This window comes from Sturnira hondurensis, unplaced genomic scaffold (assembly GCF_014824575.4).
Source record: "Sturnira hondurensis isolate 20B ecotype Veracruz unplaced genomic scaffold, ASM1482457v3 Scaffold0011378, whole genome shotgun sequence".
NCBI classification, from domain to species: domain Eukaryota; kingdom Metazoa; phylum Chordata; class Mammalia; order Chiroptera; family Phyllostomidae; genus Sturnira; species Sturnira hondurensis.
The window spans coordinates 6507243-6529403 of NW_028084009.1; the positions used below are offsets into that span (position 1 = coordinate 6507243).

A 22161-nucleotide genomic window follows, 5' to 3' on the forward strand; every position below is an offset into this window, starting at 1 on the left:
CCGCCTAGGCCCTGGCGTGTGCTTGCAGGTCCTGGGAAATGCCTGGCTGTTGTTTCCTTTCCCCGTAGACTAGTGCAGCGTCTTGCTCTCACCTCCCAGCCACAGGGTCCACTTGAACTTGCACAGTGAAGGGTCTAAGTTTTAGTCCAGGACGAGTCTGTTGGAAAATCAGTTCTGTGCTTTTAGCATCCAAGTATGAAATCATTGTATATTTCTCTTTAGAGCTGTTTGCTTTTCTGCTTCTGAAGAGTCCATTTGAGCCGTGAGGCTTACTCAAGAATAAGGGTACTTTGTTGAATAAAAGTGAAGCAAACTTTTATTTTGGCAGGAACGGAAATAAAGTAAATATCACTATAGCATAGAGCTGTATTCCCAACTCATTTTACTCAACTTTTCCAGACTTCCTGAGTAAACACAGATGGATTTCCACTTATTTTTCAGTTTTATGTAGAAAGTTCTTTAGACTATAAATTCCACATGTTACTTGGAGTTTTCAGTATTTTCCTGATTGCGTGCCATTGGTAGGTCAGAAACCTAGATTTAGACATTATAGAGATTTAGAAGATGGTGATGGGCAGCAACATGTTTTCATTTGGCTATATTTTGGGTTTTTCTGATGGTAGCTCTAAATGTTTTAACTCAGGTCTTGGTAACATTTTCTGGAATTTGGTGGTGGGGGGATTTTGAAGTTGTTCTGTTTTTAAGTAGCAACATTGGGGGGGTTCCCTTGGACTAGATGACTTTCTGCATTTAATTTCCGATACAGTGTGGTGGTAGCTGCCTACCACTTGTGTAATTCCCTAAATTGCTTGCAAAATTAGGGAGGCTGGGAGGTGGGGTGGAAAGAGGCCTGCGCACCTGGGTCTGTCCCCACCCCAGCCAGTAGTGACAAGCTCTGTGACTTGGGAAGTAGATTTGTACTTCTAGAGCTTGGTTTTTTTATTTGTAAAAATAGAGTTATGTATTTAGCCCATGACTCTAATTTCACCTCTTATCAACTAGTAATTGTTGAAACCGAAAGATTAGGGTCTGCATTGGGTGAGCCACCGAGAGGACAGGCGCACGTGTGGCAGAGCCCGCAACCAGGGCCCGCAGCCCGCACACACGGCGCACAGCTCTGTGCCAGGGGCCGCTGCCGACTGCAGCCTGCACGGGAGCCCCGGAGTCAGGCGCCTGGCCTGAGTCTTGTTTCAGCAATAAACTTCAGTGCTTTCCCGATGAAAATGTGAAGCTTAAACAATACAGATGTTTTCTTTTCTCTTTAAAGTAGAGGATAATTCAATCAGATTTCCTTTTGACACTATCTCCGTTAATACCTCCTCTACTACAGTTAGGGCACGGTGTGTGTAGGAGTGGAGTTTGGTCCTGCTCTCACCAAACTGCAGAAGGAGTGGGGGCCCTTTCGGCTTTTGGTGTTGGCTGGATTTGTGTTTATTGCAGTTGAATTTTTACACAGAGGAATGGTTAATGACATTTTTATTGCTCCCATTGTTTAATAATATTTTAGCCCTGACCAGTTTTATTTGCACTATTAATTTTTAAATAAGGAAGTTATGTTTTTCTTGTGTAAATTTACTGCTAAGCATAAAAATATCAACACAGTTGATTATTGAAATTCACCACTAATTATTTCAGGGATCAATACTGTAAAAAATGTCATTGTTTAGATTATTTATCATTAGTAAATATCTATTCAGAAGGTAAGAGTTCTGCGTTGATTTAAAAAAGAACCTTTAGGTTTCAATTGAAACTTAATCCTCTGGCTGCCGGAGCTTCTTCCTTCCTATTACCCCTTAAAAAAAAGCCTCTCCTTCCCTGTTTTTGTTTTGTTTATTTGCTTCTATAATAGCTTTAAAAATAATGGTGCTTTCTAGACTAATGGGAACATATGCCAAGCAAATGGGAAGAGTTTTTCTTTGCTTTTACCACCTGTGTCTTTCTCCGGGGAAGTGTGGTTTCCCGGCTGGCTTATTAATAATACCCACGGAGGAGCCGGGTCTGCGGGATTGAGTTGGCGGAGACCTCAGATATGCGGTCACTCAGTGTCATCTGAATACAGCCATAGACGGTTTCTGTGGGTTGTCCATTTTCTAATCTAGTCGCTGCATTTGCAGGGCTGGTTTACATGTTCAAATATACACATATTTGACCTGGTAAAATTACATCTCAGCTTTGCTCTCCTGTTTTCCTGGGGGGATTTAGAATATTGTATGTGATATTTGATAGTTATGAAACAGATGAGCATTGCATTTTAGCGTAGCTGAAGCAAATGTGTTTGCTTTATTTGCCTCAGTTGCATTTTAATTTTTACAACTATGTGCTGTTTGTTTCCTATCATTTCCAAAACAGCAGTGACAGTGAATATAAATGAAAAAAAACAGCTTTTAAAGCTTTTAAAAAAATAAAGAATCATCATGGGGAGATTGTTTAAACGCCTTGGTTAGTGGATCTTTACTTTTTAGTCAACTTTAGAGTTTTTTAAAGTCTTAGTATTCTCTCAACTGACCATACCTTGTCTGTCTGTCTGTCTGTCTCCATCCTGCTTTCTCTCTGCTGTCCCTAACTGGATGGGCTCATGGGACCAACATATCTCTTCAGGAGCTGGATGAGGTATTGTGTTTTCAATATTTTCGTATGTCCGTGAAATGATGCCCTCTTTCTGTGTAGTCTCTGGTCATATATAAAATGCTAACAGGGCTTACACATAGTTCAGCATTTGTTTTGGTTGCTTGTCACTGCTGTGTTAACAATTTAACACTTGGGATTTACTGACTGTACTTCCCCACCAGGTAGATGGGTGGTTTAGAGAAAAGCATTCACAACTCGGGGGAAGGAAAGGGAGCCCACTTAGGGAGCAGGACAGGTTGGGCCTTTCCTTGAATGTAGTAAACCAGATTGTCTGTAGGGTTACGTGTGTAGCTGCCTCGATTTCTGCGTGGCAGCTGAGGTGGAGAGTGAGGACCCGCTTCCGGGGAAAGCCACAAGAGAGGGGACAGCCACCACCTGTTAGGGTCTCCACAGTCGCTGCTGCTGCTGCTGCTGCTGCATCGACTGGGGGGGTCCTCCGCCACCCCTTCCTGCCCCCTTGCCGGCAGCACGCTTCACGCAACTGGGCCAGAAGATGGAGAGGATGTGCCCATGGACCTTTGTCGTAGCAGCCAGCGAAAGGATCGAGGGGAAGGGGATTGAGCCATGCTGGTTAATTTTGTGTGTTTCTGTTACCTGCTTCAGTGAAGAAGGGGAAACAATTTTTCCATGAGGGTAGGCATTTTAGGAAGAGCAGTTGGGGTGGGGAACGCGTTTATTTGGGTTTTTGAAGAATGAGCAGTGAGGTGGCGTTAGGGTGACAGTCTTCAAAACCAGTTGGGGTTCCTAGTTTCTACATCGAGGTCTACCTGTAAGTTCCGAAAACCTTAATGAGTTGGGATGGTAACGAGGGACAGGGGACAGACAACCTGAGTGTCCTTCACTGGGAACTGGTTCAGTTACCCAGGACCCCCACCTCTCTGTTCACGGCCCGCGGTCCCCATGGGAGGCTGCAGCTCAGGGTACTCCCTGCACAGCACTCAGTGCAAGAGTCTGGTGCAGAGTGGTGTGGGCGACGTGGTACCCCCACTTTTGTTTTGTTTTTTTTTTTTAAGAAAAATAACTGGCATTTATGCCTGCAAGTACTTAGAAACTTTCTGAAAAGAGACACAAGAAATTGTTAATAGTAGATACATTCCAGGAAAAGTCTGGGATAGAAGAGAAACTTCCTTCATGTTGCAAACTTTTTTCTGTAGGTTGGATAGATATATTTTAAACCATGTGCATGTACTTTGTTATTAAGAAACAACTAATATTTAAAGTCAGACCCTCAGCTGGAGGCTCACCGTACCAGGTGCTGTGGCCCTGCCCAGCCGAGGGGCTGGGCCCTGGGGACAGCAGGGCACTGCCACCCACACACGGTGGGCTGACGGTCCCAGGGGCCGGAAGAGGCTCTGCATTGGCTGACCAGACTCCAAAAGCGTCAAGGCCTGGGGCCCAGAGAGTAGGCTTTTAGGACAGATGTTGCTACCCCTACTGAACATCTCGGGACTTGTGGCCCCCGAGAGGAAGAGTGTGGCGGGGGGACAGAAACCCTGGAACAGCCTCGAGCTGAAGAAGCGCCGAGTGCTAGTCCCGCGCCCGCTCGTTAGGCCGGCTGCAGGGGGCCGGCTCCGGGTTATTTACTTCATTCTTCCATCCCGTCCATTCCTTGTCGACTCATCCAGCTAATTATACTTGCATGTTTATTGCTGCTGAGGGCCAGGTGCTGAGCCAGGAGCTGGGAGGTGCTGGGCGTGGTACCCCGGGCTTCGCTCCGCTCCGCCAAGGCTGCAGTAGGGCTTGGGGGACCTCTTCCGGGCGCTGGAGCAGGAGCGGCAGGCCTGGCTCCGGCTGGAGCAGGGAGAAGGCCATCTCATCTGGTGGCTTTCTATGGTCTGTCCACACTCGTGGTCATTCTACGCAAACCAGCTTGGCCTCCGCACCCTGGGGAGACCGGCCTCCACCCGCCTGAAGAAGCGCTGAGTAAAGTGTCCCCAGGAGGAAGCCTGGCCACCACCGGCTCTCCAGAGGTGTGTCTGGCCTTCTCCTTGGTCTCTATAGAGTTATCTCTCTGGTGTTGGGTTTTTAAAATTCTAAATAGGAACATTCAAAAATAAGAAGTAAAGGTCCGGCCCCCAAACCACACAGCCTGGGGAAGTCTCGGGGGCTGCGGCTGGGCTCGCCAGTTACGCGGCTGAGGGCGGCTTTGAGCAAGTGTCGAGCGCAGCTGGGCCTCAGTGTCCCTCTGCAGGTCCACCATGGGCACTAAGGAGACCGAGCCGTGGAAGCGCAGTGCCCACGGGACACAGGTTCTGTCGCTGCCTCCTCGCTCCTGTCCCGGGTGCGTGGTTGTTGAGCAAAAAGGGAGACCCAGTGAACAGCGACGTTTGTGTGTGAGAGCTGTGATTGTTGATTTTTTTTTATTTCTGTCTCTGACACATTTAAAAAAGTGTCTATTTTGAACATTTATTGTTTCATAATCAAAAAAGTAAACACTATTTTAAGAGTATCACAGATTAAAAAAATAAAACCGCAGCGCCGACACCCTCACTCTCGCCCACGTGCTTCCTCCCTCAGAGCCGGCATCCTGCAGCCTCCTAGTCCGTGGGCGGCGTCATGGAGCCGGGCCCGGAGGGTAGGCCCGTGGTCCCACAGTGCCAACGCGTGCTCCAAGGCAGCTCACGTGGAGGCGCCAGTGGCCAGCCTGTTTTGTCTTCAGCGCCCCTCCTGGGCTCTTCCGTTGTCCATCACCACGTGGACAGCCCAGACGTGTCAGCCTTGCCGCTGGTTAATGTCATGGTGGAACCTGGTTCGTTTTTTTAAGATGGGGGGGACGCGTGTCTGACTTCTTAAATTCCAACAGAGGCTTTGCCATGTCCTTGGTCTCGCAGGCCCCTGGGTCAGGCCCCCCGAAGGCGGGGCTCTGTGGTAGGAAGGCTGCGTACGTGGAGCGGCAGCACTTGGTGGGTCCAGGTGTCATGGTCTCAGGTGGAGTCAGGGCCAAGGTGACCTGGGGACGCGAGCGAGAAGCCTTGGGCTGTTGCTTTGCGCATCTGCTGGAATTTTGCTGCACTGGGGAGGTTGAGTCGGACAACTCGGGGTCAGGCGGTCACCCCTAGAGTTCTTGGGGGACAGCTACCAACAAAGAGAGGAGAGCTCTTAAATTCTTAATTCTCATAGTACAATTATTTATTTAAAAAGTTTTCCTATTTAACAAATATGGAAAGAAGCACAAGTTCTTTTAAGAAAAGCGTCCATCACCAATATTGTGTACCTGGAGAGGGAACTAACTCGAAATTCAGCGAGGGTAAGTAGAGAGGTTTAAAAATTAGGCAGCTTTTTAAAGATCTCATATTGACTGACATGGCAGCTTGAAAACTGGTATGTCCTGGATCTTAAAAAGATGAGAAAACATGCTTTTAAATGGCAAGGGGGCTTTCTGAAGTTGAAAGGGTGATTTTGCATTTAAAATGTATTTTTATGTTCGTATTTGTTTCAGTTTTAAATAACTGATGTTTATATTCTCTTCTGTTTTTCCATCCCAAAACGCAGTCCTTTTTTTTTTTTTAAGAAAAATAGCACAAACTGTGATGCATATTCCAAATTTGTACCAATAAAATAGAGTCCACATTTCTTCCGAGTAGGAGTGCGCTTATTTGTCACCGGGGCCATTGCTGTGGACTAGGTCGTGAGGGGGCACATTACAAGTTCACAGCCCCAAGGCAGCAGCTGTCCTGTCTCACCGGTGTGACCGTGGTGTGCCATGTGGGCAGGTGAGGGCCAGCGAGGTGGGCTGCACCTGTCCCCATCCCCACCGTGTGGGGATAGGCCCCGTAGCAGAGGGTGTGTTGTTTCCCAGTCTTGATTTCCCTGCGTTCGGGGGGCTGGGGAGACACTCACTGTGTGAAATCAGGTACTGCTTTAAAAGAGTTGAATCTACTTCAACACGCAATTGGAAAGTCCTCATTTGTTTCAGCTAATTTGACACTAATTGCTGTGCATGTGATTTAGATAAAGAACATCTCAATCTTTTTTAGTTGAATGTGTATTTGTAAAAAGTAAAAATTAGATCCCGAGTTTAAGAACTACAAATAAAACAAGTTACTGTGATTGCTTTATGGAAGTACGGCATTGAATACGGGTTAGGTGGTAAACCGCCAGGACCCTCGAAGGGGGGCGGTACCTTAGCCATTTTAGGTTTAGCTTTGTGCAAACAGCTGGTGGTCTCAGTTCAAGTTCGGCCCCAGTCAGGCAGCTCCTCTGTGTCCAGCATGGCCGTGCAGCTGGCAGCGCTGGGCGCTGGATGCACACGTCCTCCCGGGCCTCGGCCAGTGAGCTCCGCAAAGCCTCGCCTTTTGGTGACTTTGCAGCAGGACCTGAGGGGTGGCCAGCTCCGCCTCGCACCACACCTGCCCTGTGTGGGGTGAGCTCTGTAGCTTGTCACTGTGGCCTCAGACGGCAGCCAGAGAGGCTGTTTTTGGTTGGCATTGAAGTGCTTGCGCATTTCGGGGGGGCTTCCTACAGTTTCTAGTGCTGTCAGTGGGGACCTGATAGGGATCAGAGGCCTGTTTTGTGTTGCGGTTTTACTCTGAGGGTTTGTCGTCCTGATTTGTTTTCTTAGCAAATTGCAATTCTATTCCACGGGCCTGTCACGGTGATTGGCAGCTGGTGGAGTGGATGGCGCTTCTGGAGTCACCAGCCCAGGCCACACAGTGTCACTAATAGCTTTGTGACCTTAGGCCAGGTACTTACTTTTCTGGGTTTCAAGTTGCTCGTTTATAGATTGGAATAATGGGTTCCTGACTCAGGTAGCTTCTGCAAGGATTAAAATAATAAGAAGCAATGTAAAATTTCTATTAGTGAACTCTCAAAAATAGACGAGGGGGCCGTGGACAAGAGTGACGCAGAGCCCTGCTGTGCGGGCTGGCCGACACGCCTGGTTTCGAGAGCTGCAAGGACACCAGGCTTGTGCGGCCCGTGTGGCAGGAACATGGGGACCTGGTCACACCTCAGACTCCAGGGCAGCAGTGGGTATTCTGGCCTCTTCTGAGTGGCCTTCGCTCGCATCTCGCTCCCTGAGGCCACAGGGCACTCTACGAAATGGGGACAGGCCCCTGCTGCGGGTGCAGGGGGACTGAGGCAAGGCCCCGGGGGCTTTCAGAGATTTTGCTGGGAGCTCCCTGTTCAGAGTACGGGGCTCATTGCTTGAAGGAAGCATTTAATCTCAATTTGTTCTTAGGTGGTATTTTCCCCCTTTGTCTGGATTTAAAATTTCTGTCTCCTTCCTTTATTGTTAGAAAAGCAAACAAGTTCGGTGTTTGGTGAATGAATGAAAAGGTAGATGTGGCCAATACAGGGAAGGGGGAGAAAGGCAGTGTAAATTCTTCACCCGGTTTTGCAGTGTGGTGCAGAAAATGTGCACAGTATTTCCACTGGACCTGTATGTGCTGTTTCCCATTACTTTTTGATCCTCATGTGGCTCTTCTGAAATGGGCATTCATAACCCTGCGCTCCAGAGGGCCCCTCCAGAGCCTTTCTTCCCGCTCACCGCCTCCAGGTGAGAGAACGCTTCCCTGAGCCCTGGAGCCCGATCGCCCCCATTCTTCAGAGCATCTGAGGCTGCGTGTTCTGCGGTTAAAATAAGCGAGGACTCTCGGTATCATTCCAAAAGAAGCGAAAATGTTGCCTGCGGACATTTAACCGGAGAAAGGAAATGACAGTGTGAGACTGCATGGAGACGTTAACAATTGGCGTTTACCAAATGGCAGATAATTTGCCAGCTGTTTCAGCATTTCCTTCACACACTGTAACACATGGTTCATGATCCTGTGGCCACGTTAACTGGGTCGGCCCTGTTTCCAAAGTAAGCTGAGTGCATGCAAGCAGACATCGCCACCATTGAACTTAGTGCTTGCTCCATTGACAGCCTAGTCTTTCTTTTACTTCCTTCTCGAACATTTTTTCAATTTTAGTCTACATTAACATTATTTTGTATTAATTTCAGATGTACAGCATTAGCGGTCACACACTTTCTACACCGTGTTCCGTCGGACGTGGCCCCGCCCTGCCCCTGGTTACCTCAGGTCACTACCTGTACCCCCGTGCCGCACTCTGTGTCCCAGCCCAGCGTGTTTTCTTTAGCTTGTGTCTGATCAAATAGTTGTTGACTACTAAGAAGCTTTTCTTCTAAGGCACATTTGTTGACTTTTTTCTTACATCTCTATAGGCAGATGGAGTGAAATGCACGTTCACAAGGATACCCGAGAAAATCAGGAACTGGCGCATGAAAAGGCAGAAACGTGGTCCCAGCGTTAGGGTCTCAAAGCGTCTAGTCAGGCAGGCACGCTCGCTCGCTCTTCCGCTTGTGTGTTTTCTTAGGAAGAGGCACTCGGGAGGAAGCGTGTGCTTAGCTAGGAATTGTAAGCTACTTAGTAATTCTCCGTACTTAGGTGGGACCGAGCCCGAGTAATTCTTGTGACGTTCCTTTATTTCCCGGCAGCTCGCTGACGACCGTATGGCCCTGGTGTCGGGCCTTAGCTTAGACCCAGAAGCAGCGATCGGTGTTACAAAACGGTCACCTCCTAAATGGGTGGATGGAGTGGATGAAGTAAGTTGAATGTTAGTTTCACACTATCTTATGTATTTAAGTAATTGTGACATTAACCTATTTTAAGATATTTGCTATAAAAAAATGGATTTGGCCGCACCTGAATGTATGTCCTGGGCAAGCTTCAGCTTTCGGTGAGTTGAGTGTGTGTGGCACCAGATGGGTGCGTGGTACCAGACGGGTGTGTGCCGGTGCTTTCGGCTGCGCAGTGACCGCCTGAACTGTGGGGAGACACTGAAGAGCTGTGGAACATGGGGAAGTGGTACGTGCTTTTCTGGATATTTGGATGAAAAGTTGCTTACGCATCCGGCAGCCTCCCTCCCGACTGGCTGAGGACAGCAGTATGTACCCAAGTGTGCCTGGCTGTCTCCGGCGGGCGTCAACGGAGCTGGGGTGCTTTCCTTTGCCTAGATTCAGTACGACGTCAGCCGGATCAAGCAGAAGATGAAGGAGCTAGCCAGCCTGCACGACCAGCACCTGAACAGACCCACCCTGGACGACAGCAGTGAGCAGGAGCACGCCATCGAGATCACCACCCAGGAGGTCACCCAGGTGAGTGCGGAGGCGGGCGCCCGGCCCTCAGGCGGCCTGGGAGCCTCGCCAGGTGTCCGAGGGCAAAGTAGTTCTCCGGCGTCACTGCCTGGTCTGAGGTTTGGGAGGGGGCCTGCAGAGGTGCTGGGCTGTCCAGGTGCAAGCAAAGGAGCCCAAGTCTGGGGGGAGAGGACTGTTCTATGATGTCATAGCGACTACTGAGGGTTGATTTTTAAAAATAACCCAGATCATTGCTGAGTTGAGTCACCTGATTTAAAAATGTGTGTAACTTCTGCTGTGTATTTAGTGCTGAAACTTTGTGTTAAAAATGGTCCTCACAATTAGAGATTGGGAGTTTCTGCCCTAGACTGAGTATATTAGTAGCCTAGGAAAATAATCTCTCATAAAATGTTAAATTTGAGTAATTTTAAGTTCAGACGGCAGTGGTTACGTGTTCTGTTTGTTGGTGCTTCCTGGGGGCTCAGGAGGAGAGGAGGGCGGTGCGGAGGGGGCCGCCGCTGCTGCCCTGCTGAATCCAGGCCCTCGGCAGTGGGGCCGGGGGGCCCGTGTCTCCTCTACGCATGACCCCAGGGTTCTTCCTGCAAAGTAGCGATGACAGCTCGCACCTCCTGGGAGCGCGGGCGGCTGTGTGGGGCCTGTGTGTGTGAGCTGTGTGAGCTGTGCTCTGCTCACTCCCCGGCTGTGTGAGCTGTGCTCTGCTCACCCCTGCCCCAGCAGTCGACCCAAGCAGCTCTCAGGCTCAGGGGTCCTCACGTGGGGACAGGCGCAAGCATCCCGGCCCCTCTCAGCTCTTCCACAGGTGCCAGCGCGCGGTGCGGGCTCTGCCCAGCCGGGCACGCGGGACCTGCTCGCAGCAGGAGCAGCGCCTGCTGCGCAACGTGGTGGCCTCGCTGGCGCAGGCGTTGCAGGAGCTCTCCAGCGGCTTCCGGCACGCGCAGGCCGGCTACCTGAAACGTGAGTGCGGCCTCCAAGTCCGGCCTGAAGAACTTGACCTCAGCCTAGCACGTGTAGCAGCCGGTAGCTTTCTAGGGGTTGGAATGGGGAGCTGCTAATTAACGGCGAAACCAGTCGTGATCACACTAAAGCTCCATATTTCCATAGCAACCCTAGTAGCTGAGTGCCCAGAACCTTTCTGGGGGTGGTTTCCACACTTCCTCTGAGCGGGGTGGGGGGGTGGGGGGGGTGGTGCTCAAGGGCTGGGGCTGGGCTCTGGGTTCCGAATGGCGCAGTCAGTTCGGCTGCGTTCTCCTGATTACCCCACAGACTTTTTCCTTTATCACCATTGGAATCAACAATTCCCCACACACTCTAAAAGCTAGTCCTCCCCCTGTCTGGCAACTGCATATTTGTATTTTAATTTTATTACTTCTAAAGTTTGATTTAGATCCGTTTGGACTTAGTACTAGAGATGCTTCTAGAGGAAAATACTGATTTTTGAGGAGTGTCCTGTAGCAGCGGTTAGATTAAATGTTGTGACTCCCTTGGCGACTCTCCGGTCACGTCCCTTTGCCGCTCAGTCGGCGTCGAGCGAGTCGTGTGTGTCAGTGGCGTCATTTTGCCTTGACTGCCCCAAAGTGCTTGCCCGTTGTGCTCATAACCTTTTACTGCCCACGCCCACTTCCGAAGCTGCTGAGAGCATCCCCGTGTTGACTGTTGCGTTTTCATCTGGACGTCCCCTTTTTGTCGTGGAGCAGTCCCCAGGACGGTTTGCAGGCTGGAGTAAAGTGACTCCCTCTCTGGTAGGCATGAAGAACCGGGAGGAGCGGTCCCAGCGTTTCTTTGACACCGCAGTGCCACTCACGGATGATGGGGAGGACGACACTCTTTATGACCGGGTACGTGGGGGGGCCGCGTCCTGCTTCTGCTCTCCGTTCACCTGTGACCCGTCTATGGGGCAGGTGGGCCCGCAGCCCGTGACCTGCGGGCCCACCGGGAGTTTTCACAGCAGCTGAAGGACAGTCTTCTTCCTTCTTAGAGCCTCCGGGGAGACCTCGGAGCTGCCCTCCAGAACCCGGGGGCAGGTGCTCAGGGCTCTCTCCCTGCTGGCTTTGCCGCCTGACCTTCTGTGGCTGGGGGTCCTCGCCCTGTGCCCCACTTCACCCAGTCCTGCCCTAGGTCCAGCTTGCACTGGGAGTTTGGCTCTTTCCTGTTAGGGAAAGAGAAGTGTTTTTATGTTTTTTCTGTGCTCTGCAGAACGGTTTCCAGAAATCACTTTTTCTGGATCGCATCTAAAATGGCACACTAGCCTCCTTGCGGGGGGTGGTTCTGACGTGAAGATTCTGTACTCTCCTCTGGCCAGGGTTTCACAGACGAGCAGCTGGTGCTGGTGGAGCAGAACACGCTGATGGTGGAGGAGCGGGAGCGGGAGGTCCGCCAGGTCGTGCAGTCGATCTCCGACCTGAATGCCATATTCCGGGACTTGGGAGCCATGATTGCAGAGCAGGTACGTGGGTTCCCTTCCTTCCTTGTCAGGGGTTCTCCTGCCATGAAAGCCGGTCCTTCTCCAGACTTTTTTCACTGTGCACGCCTATCAGGAAAAGAACTTGAGCCTACCCCCAGTGTATGTATACATGTGTGAGTGTACACACACATACATGGACACATGCACAAAATACATACATGTACTGCTTCCATTCTTTATATGAAAAAAGGCAATAAACCTTTTTTTCTTAGACAGATGAGTGTCAGCAGAGGTGCTCATGTTCTCCGCCCCAGGGGTGCAGTGCGAGCGCACCCCACCCACAGTGGGGGCCTGGCCGGTTCTGCCCACACTCAGCAACAGATAAGGCTTCTCTCCTAATTTTGGCAGGTGACTGTGATGGTGACTGGAACTACTAGCTTTCAAGTGGAATTAAATTGTTTGTTCACTGTTACAATCTGATTAGGGTATTTTATTATCTTGCCAGTGGGGATTTGGGTCCTGATCCCCCTCACGCCGGCCGGGAGTGGAGTGTGGAGGCTGCGGAAGATGTGGTTACGTTAATTGCTGCCGTGGCTCCCCGGTGCTGCTTCGCCCTCCCTCCTAACTGGGCTTCCGTGGAGAGCCCCACGCTGCCCTGCAGCGCAGTGTGCCCTGCTCTCTGTTCGAACTGAGAGATTAAACAGTTAAGGACAGAGGTCTCCTCCAGGCAGATGTGAGGTTCCCCGGGGTGGCTTGGAGCGCACCGTCCCTGCTCTGACCCGTGACGGCCCGTGCTGATGTCTGCAGACTCGACAGTCCATTTCCAGGCCTGGTTGTACTGGGTCTGGCGAACCTGGCGTCTTCTGCCTCTTTGACCCTAAGCAGAAGGTGGACACTGAAGCTCGCCCTTGGCTGCTCGGGGCCAGTTTCCACAGAACCATGCATTTTTTAAAGCACCAGGAAGCCTGAGTGTGGCATGTCCTATGGTGATGAAATCCAGACCAGAAACTTCACTTTGTCAGTCTTTCTTCCTCATGAGCTAGACTTCACTGCAGCCCACACTGCACTCTGCCCTGCAGCCTGACACTGCTGGCTGGTGGGCCCTGAGCTCCCAGCGGACTCTGCAGCACAGCCAGGTGCGCAGAAACGTGTGTTTCTGTGTCCACTTTGCCCACGTGCGGTTGCTGATTGCCTGTCACTGTCGTTTATTACCAGGGCACGGTCCTTGACAGGATTGACTACAACGTGGAGCAGTCCTGTATCCGAACGGAGGACGGCCTGAAAGAGCTGCACAAGGTAACGCCCTGTCTTTCCGTCGTCGGGAATTGGAGGAAGTGCTGTCCTTGCCAGGAATTTGGGGGGGGGGTTCCTCCACCGCAGCTGCCTGCTCACACTCTCTGCACCGCAGCGCGCCAGTGGGCGCTGCGGTTTCACCCGGGCCGACTGCGGGGGCCGCTGCCACTTTGCCGTTGTTGGTGTGTCCAGGGGCACCTCGCGCTGAGATTTGAGATTGCTGAGAACCCCCGTCCATGCCAGTACCTTCTAGAAGAACAGGGGTATCTTCCTTTTAGAAAACATCTCATTCTGCGAGTCCTCTTGGTTTAGCAAAGTGGTTGAACGGGCACTTGCTGGGATGCGGTTGAGTGTCCTGGGTGCACGCGGAGGGCAATGCGGTGACACATCTCTGATGAGTCGCTGTGGGGGTGTCGCCCTGCAGAAGACAGGGATCTAATTCTCCCTTCAGTTACCGCAGCGTGTCTGTGTGTACACCTTGACGAGAGAGTAGTTTGTTGAAATGAGAGCATTATTAAGTCTCTTATTCTTTGCTAATAAGGTGACTATTTCAGGAATATTTTTCATGATTATTTGTTAAAAATAAATGAGAAGCATCTTAGAACTCTTGGGACGGTGTATGAGAAACACACCCAAACACTGCCGAGCGGCTCCTGTGTGGAGCTGGGGGCCTCTTTACTTTCAAGGAAATGTCATGTTTCACAAATGAAATAAGTTCTGTGCGTCTCCTGTACCTTTGACACCCACCGGTATTTCTACCACATCCTGAGCAGTTTTCCAGTTCATTCATGAACCACCCCATCATTGGTCCAAAACTGGTCCCTTTCTCCAGCAGAGAGGGTCCTCTCCTAATGGCATCCGGTGTGCAGGTGAGGCTGGCACAGGTCTGCCGAGAACCCTTGGTTCGCTTGTGTCGCTGTGGTGGGCGTCCCGGTCCAGCCTGTGACGAGGAAGGAAAGGCTGGTCTTGTGTTTGCGGAGGGCTTTGGAAGCATCTAGATTCATTTGGTGGCCAGGCCTCGTCTATTAAAAGCGTGAACCTGACTTGAGTTTCTCACTGTCCGATACCCAGGTTTTGATCTGCTGTGAGATTGACTGCGTTGGTCGTGAAGTTTCGTAAACTCTGCCAGCCTGCATTTTGTGCTGGAACGCAGATGAGGGGAGAAGCTTGTCCGCGGGAGTGTGCGAGTCTGGTGGGAACTAAAATTTGGTTGGAGGGTCTCCTTCATAAATCATTTTGAGAGGTTGCAAAGCCTACCACTTAGCGTTGGCCTCCCTGGCATTCTGGGTTATTTACTGGGGAGGAAGCGTGCTCGTCTTATCTCTCAGTCGCCTTGCTGTCGGAGACGCGGCCCGTCTCCTTGGCAGGCAGCTCGTCTGAGGCTGACGGCGTCTCCGGAGTTGCTTCACAGTGACAGCCAGCCTCCCCGGCCCTGCCTGTCCTGACATTTCCCTGCCTGACCAGGGGTCCTGGCGGGGAGGCGTGGCCCACGTGGCCAACAGAACTGCAGTCAGGTGGGCGGGGACGTGGGAGGAGGACAGGAGAGAGTGGATGTTCCCAGCAGGTGTTTCTGGGGCCCCCGCTTGCCCCCCAGGCTTTGTCCTTGTCCTTCCCAGTGAAATGGTGAGGCGGCGCCCTCAGTGCGGGCGGGCGGCTCTCGCTGGACGTGTAACGGCCACACTTGCTGCTGCTTCCCTGGCCGGCATCTGCTCAGGGGCAGCCCGGCGGTGCCGAGCTCCAGCGCACAACCTCCGTTATGTCATCAGGGGCACAGGGACCCAGATCGGGGGTGGGGGGATGCTTTCTGCACTTCACCCCCACGGGGAGCACTTTCCAGTTTTTATTTCAAAGGTTGAATTCTCCCTTGTTGCCGAATTCCGGGCAGGCAGGACTCAGCTATGGCTCCATCAGGCAGCAGAGTGATGTCCTCGTGAAGGTGTATGCTCCAGGTGTCGGGCTTTCCCAAAGAGCGTGGGCCCCCGGCCTCAGAGGACTCGGACGAGAAGGCAGACCTTGCCCTCTCCCACCAGCCTGCGCCTGGGTGGCAGGTCCCAGCCTCGTGTCAGTGCCCCCGGGAGGTAGTAGTGCTCCTGGGGGGCGCCATAGCAGCAGGTTAGGGCTCTCCTTGGTGCCAGCTGGAGCTGGCTGCGTGGGCGTGGGCTGGCGAGGGGGTGCCGTGAAGGAGCTGGTAGCCAAGCTGTCCGCTACACGAAGGGACCCAAAGGGAGCCCAGGGCGGGAAGCGAATGGCACTTGACTTTGGGGGAAATGACCATCTTTTCCCCTCCTCTTTCTGTAGGCAGAGCAGTATCAAAAGAAGAATCGGAAGATGCTTGTGATTTTAATATTATTTGTCATCATTATCGTCCTCATTGTTGTCCTCGTCGGCGTGAAGTCTCGCTAAGCGGCCGGGTCTGTGTGCTGTGTGGATCGGGTGTGCGGGCCGAGCCAGGCGGCGGTGGAGGGGTGCCGCCGGGCGGTCTCGCGGACTCCTCCACGGCGCTCCGGGGTGGCCTCTGGCGTCCCTGGCTGGCGGCAGTGGGAGGACCTTGGCGCTGCCGCGGGCGGAGGCAGAGCCCTGTCATCCGCAGTGACTCGCCCTCAGCACCGAGAAGAGCCGCGGGAGGGCGGCGCTCCTCCGCCGTGAGGGTGTCCTGTGTGCTGTCCCTGGTAGCAGACGTGTCTGAGCGGCGTGCCGAAGTGATTTGGGGGAAACATGAAAACCATTTGGTTTTTAAGGATTTGGTACCAAAAATGTACGGGTAGAGGCGAGATGCCTCTTCGTCATTCTCCGTTTATTTTCCAGTTCAAACAGACTGAGCAGTCCCGTAAGAATTTATAATCCGTTCCCCATTACCTTAATTTCGTTTTTCCGTCACTGGTAATGATCAGAGTAACAAAGTGTGACAAATAAGAAACCATCATTGATGTTAATTAACACGTTTGGATGGGCCGGTTAAAACGGCTCCGTGGGTTGAAATTAGCTGTGAGTGGAGCAGTCCTCCGCAGAGGTCCCGCACTGCGCTCCCGCCGTGAACCAGAGGGTTGCTGGGCGCAGGCGCCTGCGGTTAAAGTTGGCGGTTTGAACTAACCTCCCACTAAAAGGGAGCTGGGCAGGGCCATGAAAGTCACCTGCACCGGCTGGTGTGTCCCCATGCGCGTCCCCAGGCATCCTTGCGCAGTCTGTCGCTTACATACTGTGTACGTAACGGCCTGTTCGGACCGGTCGCCACTTAATGAACTGTGAGTTTACATTGAGGCCATTCTCGGTGGGCCACCCCACGTGGGCTCAAATGATTCAGCACACATCACTCCATTTCAAAGTGGACTATTCCACCACAGGTGTGACTTGTCGGCTCTCCGGGTGCCGCTGCACATGCCGGGAAGGAAGGCTCTTCCTCCGGCAGCCCCAGGCGGCGAGTGCAGCTTCCAAGCACGCTCCCCTGTGCCCGTGGCCGCCATGCTGCTCCAGGGCCTCCTGGAACCGTGCCCGCACAGCGGCGGGGCCGACTCTGAGGAGGGAAGCCCTTGGTGTTTTGTTTGCCCTCGTCTCTTTTTTGACGGCTTTTCTATTGCCTTTACCTCTATGTGTTACCTTTTATTTGGACCAGTCACCTAAAATGCTGCTCTACAATGACTTTGACGTTGTTTCTGGGAATTTAAACTTGAGTCCAGAGATTCAGGTGGCCCCAGCCCTCCCTTCCCAAGTTGTTGCCGGCACCAGGGAACCTCTGGTCTTGCTACTGATGTGGCCGTAGGGTGGTCTCGGGTGGCCCTGGCATCTCAGGAAGTGGCATCATGTTGCTGACACACAGTTGCTGGGAAGAGACGTCAGGAACTGGGATGCCAGCCTTGCCGTGGTTGTCCTGAGCTGCGGGGCTTCTGTGGGTGCTGAGAGTGGCTGTGGATGTCCTTGGTTGTCCCGGCCAGTCCGATGTCCCTCCTGACCAGCCACTCCTGGGCTGGGACCGCTTGGGCCAGGGCCTTCCTCCCAGACGGCCTGTAGCGCTGACACTGGACCACTTCTGAAAGTGCTGTCCTCAGGCCCCTTGGAGGACAGTGACCCTTTGAGAAAGGATCCCTATTTATTCGTATTTATTGTCAGTGGATAAGGTGACTAGGGTTGGTTTTTGTCCCCCAGCCCCTAGGGACAAACCGCAGATCTGACTGCAAGTGGCTTTAAGGCTCGCTGCAGTAGGTAGAGTGCCCATCCTGATGGAAACCAGGGCAGCGCCGGCCCCCGCAGCCCCCAGCCCCCGCAGCCCCAGAGCCTGCTGCCAGCTTGCTGGGCTCCCGCAAACACTGTTTTCCTGCTGAGCCTTCCCTGGGGGCAGATCAGGACTGGGGACAGTAAGGGTAATGTGGTCACAGTGTCCTGGAACCGCAGGGCCATTCCTTCCCCCCAAAGGGACAGCTCCTTGACCTGCTGAAGCTGCTGTCTGTGGGAAGAACCTGGCCCAGTTAGTCGCTCCCGGCACCGGGCTTTGCCCAGAGACCAGGGCAGCAGGGTCCTGCTGCTCTGTGTCCTGGGGACTCCATCCGCCTGGCGAGAGGAGACCTGGGAAGGCGTATGTCAGTTCCCCAGAGCCCCTGCCCTTCCCCCAGATTGTGACTGAAGCCTACTGTCTCTGGTTTTATTCATTGGGGCGGGGTGGGCCGTGTGGCCTTGCCACGGGTGCGAAACTGTGTCTGTGTCTAGTGGGTTGGTTGGCCACTGCTCGTTGGGGGGCTGTTTGTGTGTTTTGACACCAGTGCTTTCTGTGTTCTGTCCAGGCTAATGGCTTCGTGAAGGTAACGAAAACCTCCCAACCTAATCCATCAGATAAGACTTTTTTCCTGGTGTGCTTAATTAAATAAAGCAATTAGTGAAGCGCTTCTGTCCAACATGCCTGTTTTGTCCTTTTTTAAAACTGACTCAGTGTTACTGGAGACTTTTTGTACAATAAAGCGATGGTTGAGATTAAACATCACCCTGCAGTCCTAGCATTGATTTGAACCACGGGGTCGCGTTGTCTTCAGGTGCCTCTGGGGTCTGGGAGAGGCCCCCTGGACCGCTGGCGGTGTCGTGCATGAGGCGCTGGCCTCCCTCTGAAGGTCCCCCGTCTGTCTAGAGGACATGTTCCAGGGGCCAGTGTCTCAGCCGACAAGGAGACGGAAGGGCAGGTCATCACTTTCTCATGAAAATCTGCATTATGTACACACCAGTCACCACGTGGAGATGGTCTGGAAACGTCTGGTACCTACACCTTGTTGAGAAGCAGTCCTCACCTGCAGGCTTCAGGAGACTTGACCCTCCGAAGGCCTTGGCCATCTCCTCCCGTCACACTGACAACTTCAGGGGTGGTGGTTGCCAGTTGAGCGCAAAGCCATGACTCCATCCCCTCAGATGTCTGCGTCTCCCCCTCCAAGGCCAGGATGGTTCATGGTCGTGCGTGCGTGCGTGCCTGGTGGGAGATGCCATTGAGGCACCACAGGTGTCTTTTTAGTGGAACACCAGAGCCCCTCCGGAGTTGCCTCGGTGAGCTGGGCCTTGGGTCCCAACATGCTGCTGGTGCCTGTGGCCCTTCTCACCTCCAGAGCCTGTCCAGGGCCACAGCGCAGGTGCACCCGCGTCTTGCCACGCTCGCCCCTCGTTTCTGACCCCATGTCACATCCCCCCCAGCTGCTCAGCAGCTACTGACTCTGTGCAGGAATCACACCCACTCACAGGAGAGATGTGTCCTGTATGCCCCAAGAACATTCTAGATCAGTGATAGCATCGAGGAGCTGCAGCCTGCTCTTCTGGAGCAGTTCTGGGGCGGGGGGCGGGGGTGGTGTTGCCCGTGGGGCAGCTGCGCAGGCCTTTCCCGTCAGTGTTTGGAGTCCTGCTCTTAAAGTGAAGCCTGGGCACCGCTGGGCCCCTCGCCTGTCAGGCAGAGAGCTGGAGGGCCCTCAGGTGTGCCCGCAAGTGTGGGTGTTTGGGGGGCCCTTCTGCGCGCCCAGGCGGCTGGGGAGCAGCCTGGGGGTAGGTTCACCCCGCTGATGGCTGTGAGCATCCTCCCAGGTTCGTTCGTGGGGGGAGGATAGGACCGTGGGTTTGCGGTGCCGCTGCGTTGTCGGAGTTTCCGTTTCTTCTAAGATTCCGTTCAACAGGCTTGGTTCACGTGACAATAGGTGCGTTTCCCGACTTAACACTACGCACCCCTGGAACGGTGGGCCTCGAAGAGTGGACCCCTGGGTGGCAGACCCTAAAAGCTAATTCTTCTCTTCCCAGGTTCCCTTCACCATCCCCAATGCCACCGCTCCCCTTGTTGCCTGCTGTTTTTGTTTAGTTTTGTTTGAAATTGAAGGCACAACGACCCCTTTGGTCATGACAGGTCACAGGGCTGGTATGACCCCGGGCTGGACCTAGAATCTTCCTTCTTCCTCATTTCCAGACCAGTACTGCTTCTGTCATTTTAATTGTTCATTTCTTTGCCTGCAATTAAATGACCTTCTTGAAGAAAGATTTAATGGTCAAGATGTGATCTGGTAAAAGCTTCAAGGATTTTTTTCCTGGTACAAAGATGAGAGCCGACTGAGGCTCAGAGAGATTTGCAGACAGTGATGTGTCATTCTCCCCGGCTCAGTTTTTCGTGTAATCGGTACAAAGAGACGGCGGCTGATGACTAAGCCTCCCACTGAATGGGCAGGAATGATTCCTTTGTGACGGGACCTGGGGTGCAGGCGTGGGCCCGGGTGGTTGTTTAAGAAAGGCCTACGTATGCATCCAGCACCTACTGGGATGGTCGTGGCATTTGAGCATTGTAAATAAAACAAAGAAAGAGTCTCGCGCAAAACTGAGTTTACAATTGCCTGAGTGTAGCACTTCGTTCCCACACTGTGCAGTGACTAGAAATTGATTTTTTTTTGAAATCCAATTAAGCCTCAAGGTTGGTTATCCATTTAAAAGGTCGGCTGAGTTAAACAGTGACAGTACCTTCATTTCATGCTAATAATTAAATGCGCACAGAACTTCAGCACCGACATCCTGCCACATGCAGGCTGCGCGTCATGTGTTCTGCGCCACAGCCGCTGCGGAGGTCCCCGGCCACGGTGCGGGCACGCCGGCAGATCGGGAACCCAGACTTGGTGAGTCCCCAAGCTGGCTGCCGTCCCTGCCACTCCGTCCCCTCCGATTTCTGCGGTCTAAGGGATTTCAAACCGTGTGCCGTGAGAATTTTTCCAAGGTGCATTACCTGACTGTTGAGTCAGGGCCACTGCGCTCTTTTCCCTTAGATGGGTCACATAAAATGACAACAGCCCACCCAGTAGATGGCCAGTGTGAATGAATCAAAATTCTGCCTGGGTTTTTTTTTTTTTGGTCAGATCAGCCCCCAAAATCTATTTCTTGGTGTGCCACAGAATTTTAGTCATTAGTTTATGTGTCACGAGATGGAAAAAGGTATGACCATCGCCGTCGGAGAGAGCTGGTCCCCACTGCCCTCCCCGCCTCCCTTTTCTGTGACCCCAAGAGGATTGGGACAGGGGCAGTGGCTTCTCCTTTAAAGAGAAAAACTGGGGGAACCCTTGGTATATGCATGAGGTCTCACATGCTGCCCAGTTCACAGTGTAGCCAGCCACGCTGTAAAAACAGCACTTCGTAGCGCACAAAAGACTTCACAGTGTCTTTTCGTGGTCCTCATAGGCAATGCGTAAGTATCGCCAAATTTGTGAAGATCTTAGGAGACCCACGAACCCGATTGGAATGCTCTTTGTACTCTGTCACAGTGGGTTGTGATGTCCCTCAAGTTTTACAAACCATTGCGAAGGGGTCAGTGATCTTATTTCCAGTCTAACATTTTAGCCTGCACTGGAATATAAGTGAGGTTGCCTCATTTCAGGGCTTTTCATCATTGCTATGAACCAGCCCAAAGGACAGAACCTTCCGGAAGGTTCTGGAACCTTCCAGAACCTTCCAGTGAGGAAAAAATATATGTATGCTATAGTGGGTCTGGCGCAAATAATGCCCCTTTTTTATTATGGATTCTTTTATTACAAAACCATAAGTATATAATACAGTAACACAGCAATATCACACTCAAGCTCACCCAATGACATTTTAGGTAAAATGTTCAAGTTGCTGTCCGTCTCCTGAGAGACATTCACGTACCCTACATGCAAGCAGCCCTCACTTCTGCTGGATCCTGTGTATGTAAATACACATTACCGTGCCCTCTCACGGCCCTTAAAAAAACTAACAATTCTGGTTCGTGTTCCCTTCCCCCACCCTTTCCTCACAGTGCCCAGCTGCCAAAGCCCTTTTACTTTTTGAAAGATCCACATTTAGATTCCACCAAGTGCCGCTCCGAGTGGGGGTGTTTCTGGGATAGATACGACCCAGGTGTCTGAAGAGCGAATCATTTTCAATGCACGTGAGCTGCTTAAAGGTACCCTGCAAGTGAGTTTCCCCAAGAAAAGATTTCTCGACCAGAATGCACATATGCCCTTCATCTTTTCTGTGCATCTCCCTGTTCGTATGCAGAGTTTGTCTCAAGGAATGTGGGGCCATTCGGTCTGTTAATTATTTCTCTTCTCCTTCCTGCAGTACCCCCAGCCCCAGGCTCTAGGCCTTCAACATGCCCTTGAAAACTTCTGCAGCTACAAAAATAATCTTACCGGTGTCGAGAAGTAAATAGGAATTCAGTTCCCGGGACAAGAGGGTTGTTGCTACCTGACACCTCGCCCTCCCTGGGAGAATAATCTAGGTTGCTTAGAATGGC

General features: G+C 52.2%; 1 protein-coding gene across 5 annotated transcripts in view; it reads left to right on the forward strand.

The window, feature by feature from the left end:
* The window catches only part of STX16 (syntaxin 16), a 30318-nt gene extending 8157 nt beyond the window's left edge, over window positions 1–22161 (forward strand). For 2 of the 5 annotated variants that reach the window (XM_037059973.1, XM_037059976.1), the window contains exons 2-9: window positions 2599–2610; window positions 9068–9175; window positions 9587–9727; window positions 10516–10681; window positions 11471–11562; window positions 12027–12170; window positions 13344–13424; window positions 15720–16327. In XM_037059973.1, coding sequence (XP_036915868.1) covers window positions 2599–2610; window positions 9068–9175; window positions 9587–9727; window positions 10516–10681; window positions 11471–11562; window positions 12027–12170; window positions 13344–13424; window positions 15720–15824 — 849 coding nt within the window. In that variant the 3' untranslated portion in view covers window positions 15825–16327. Of the gene's footprint in view, window positions 1–2598; window positions 2611–9067; window positions 9176–9586; window positions 9728–10515; window positions 10682–11470; window positions 11563–12026; window positions 12171–13343; window positions 13425–15719; window positions 16328–21986 lie in introns of those variants that run through there. The other 3 variants (XM_037059974.1, XM_037059977.1, XM_037059975.1) reach the window with 2 other exon arrangements.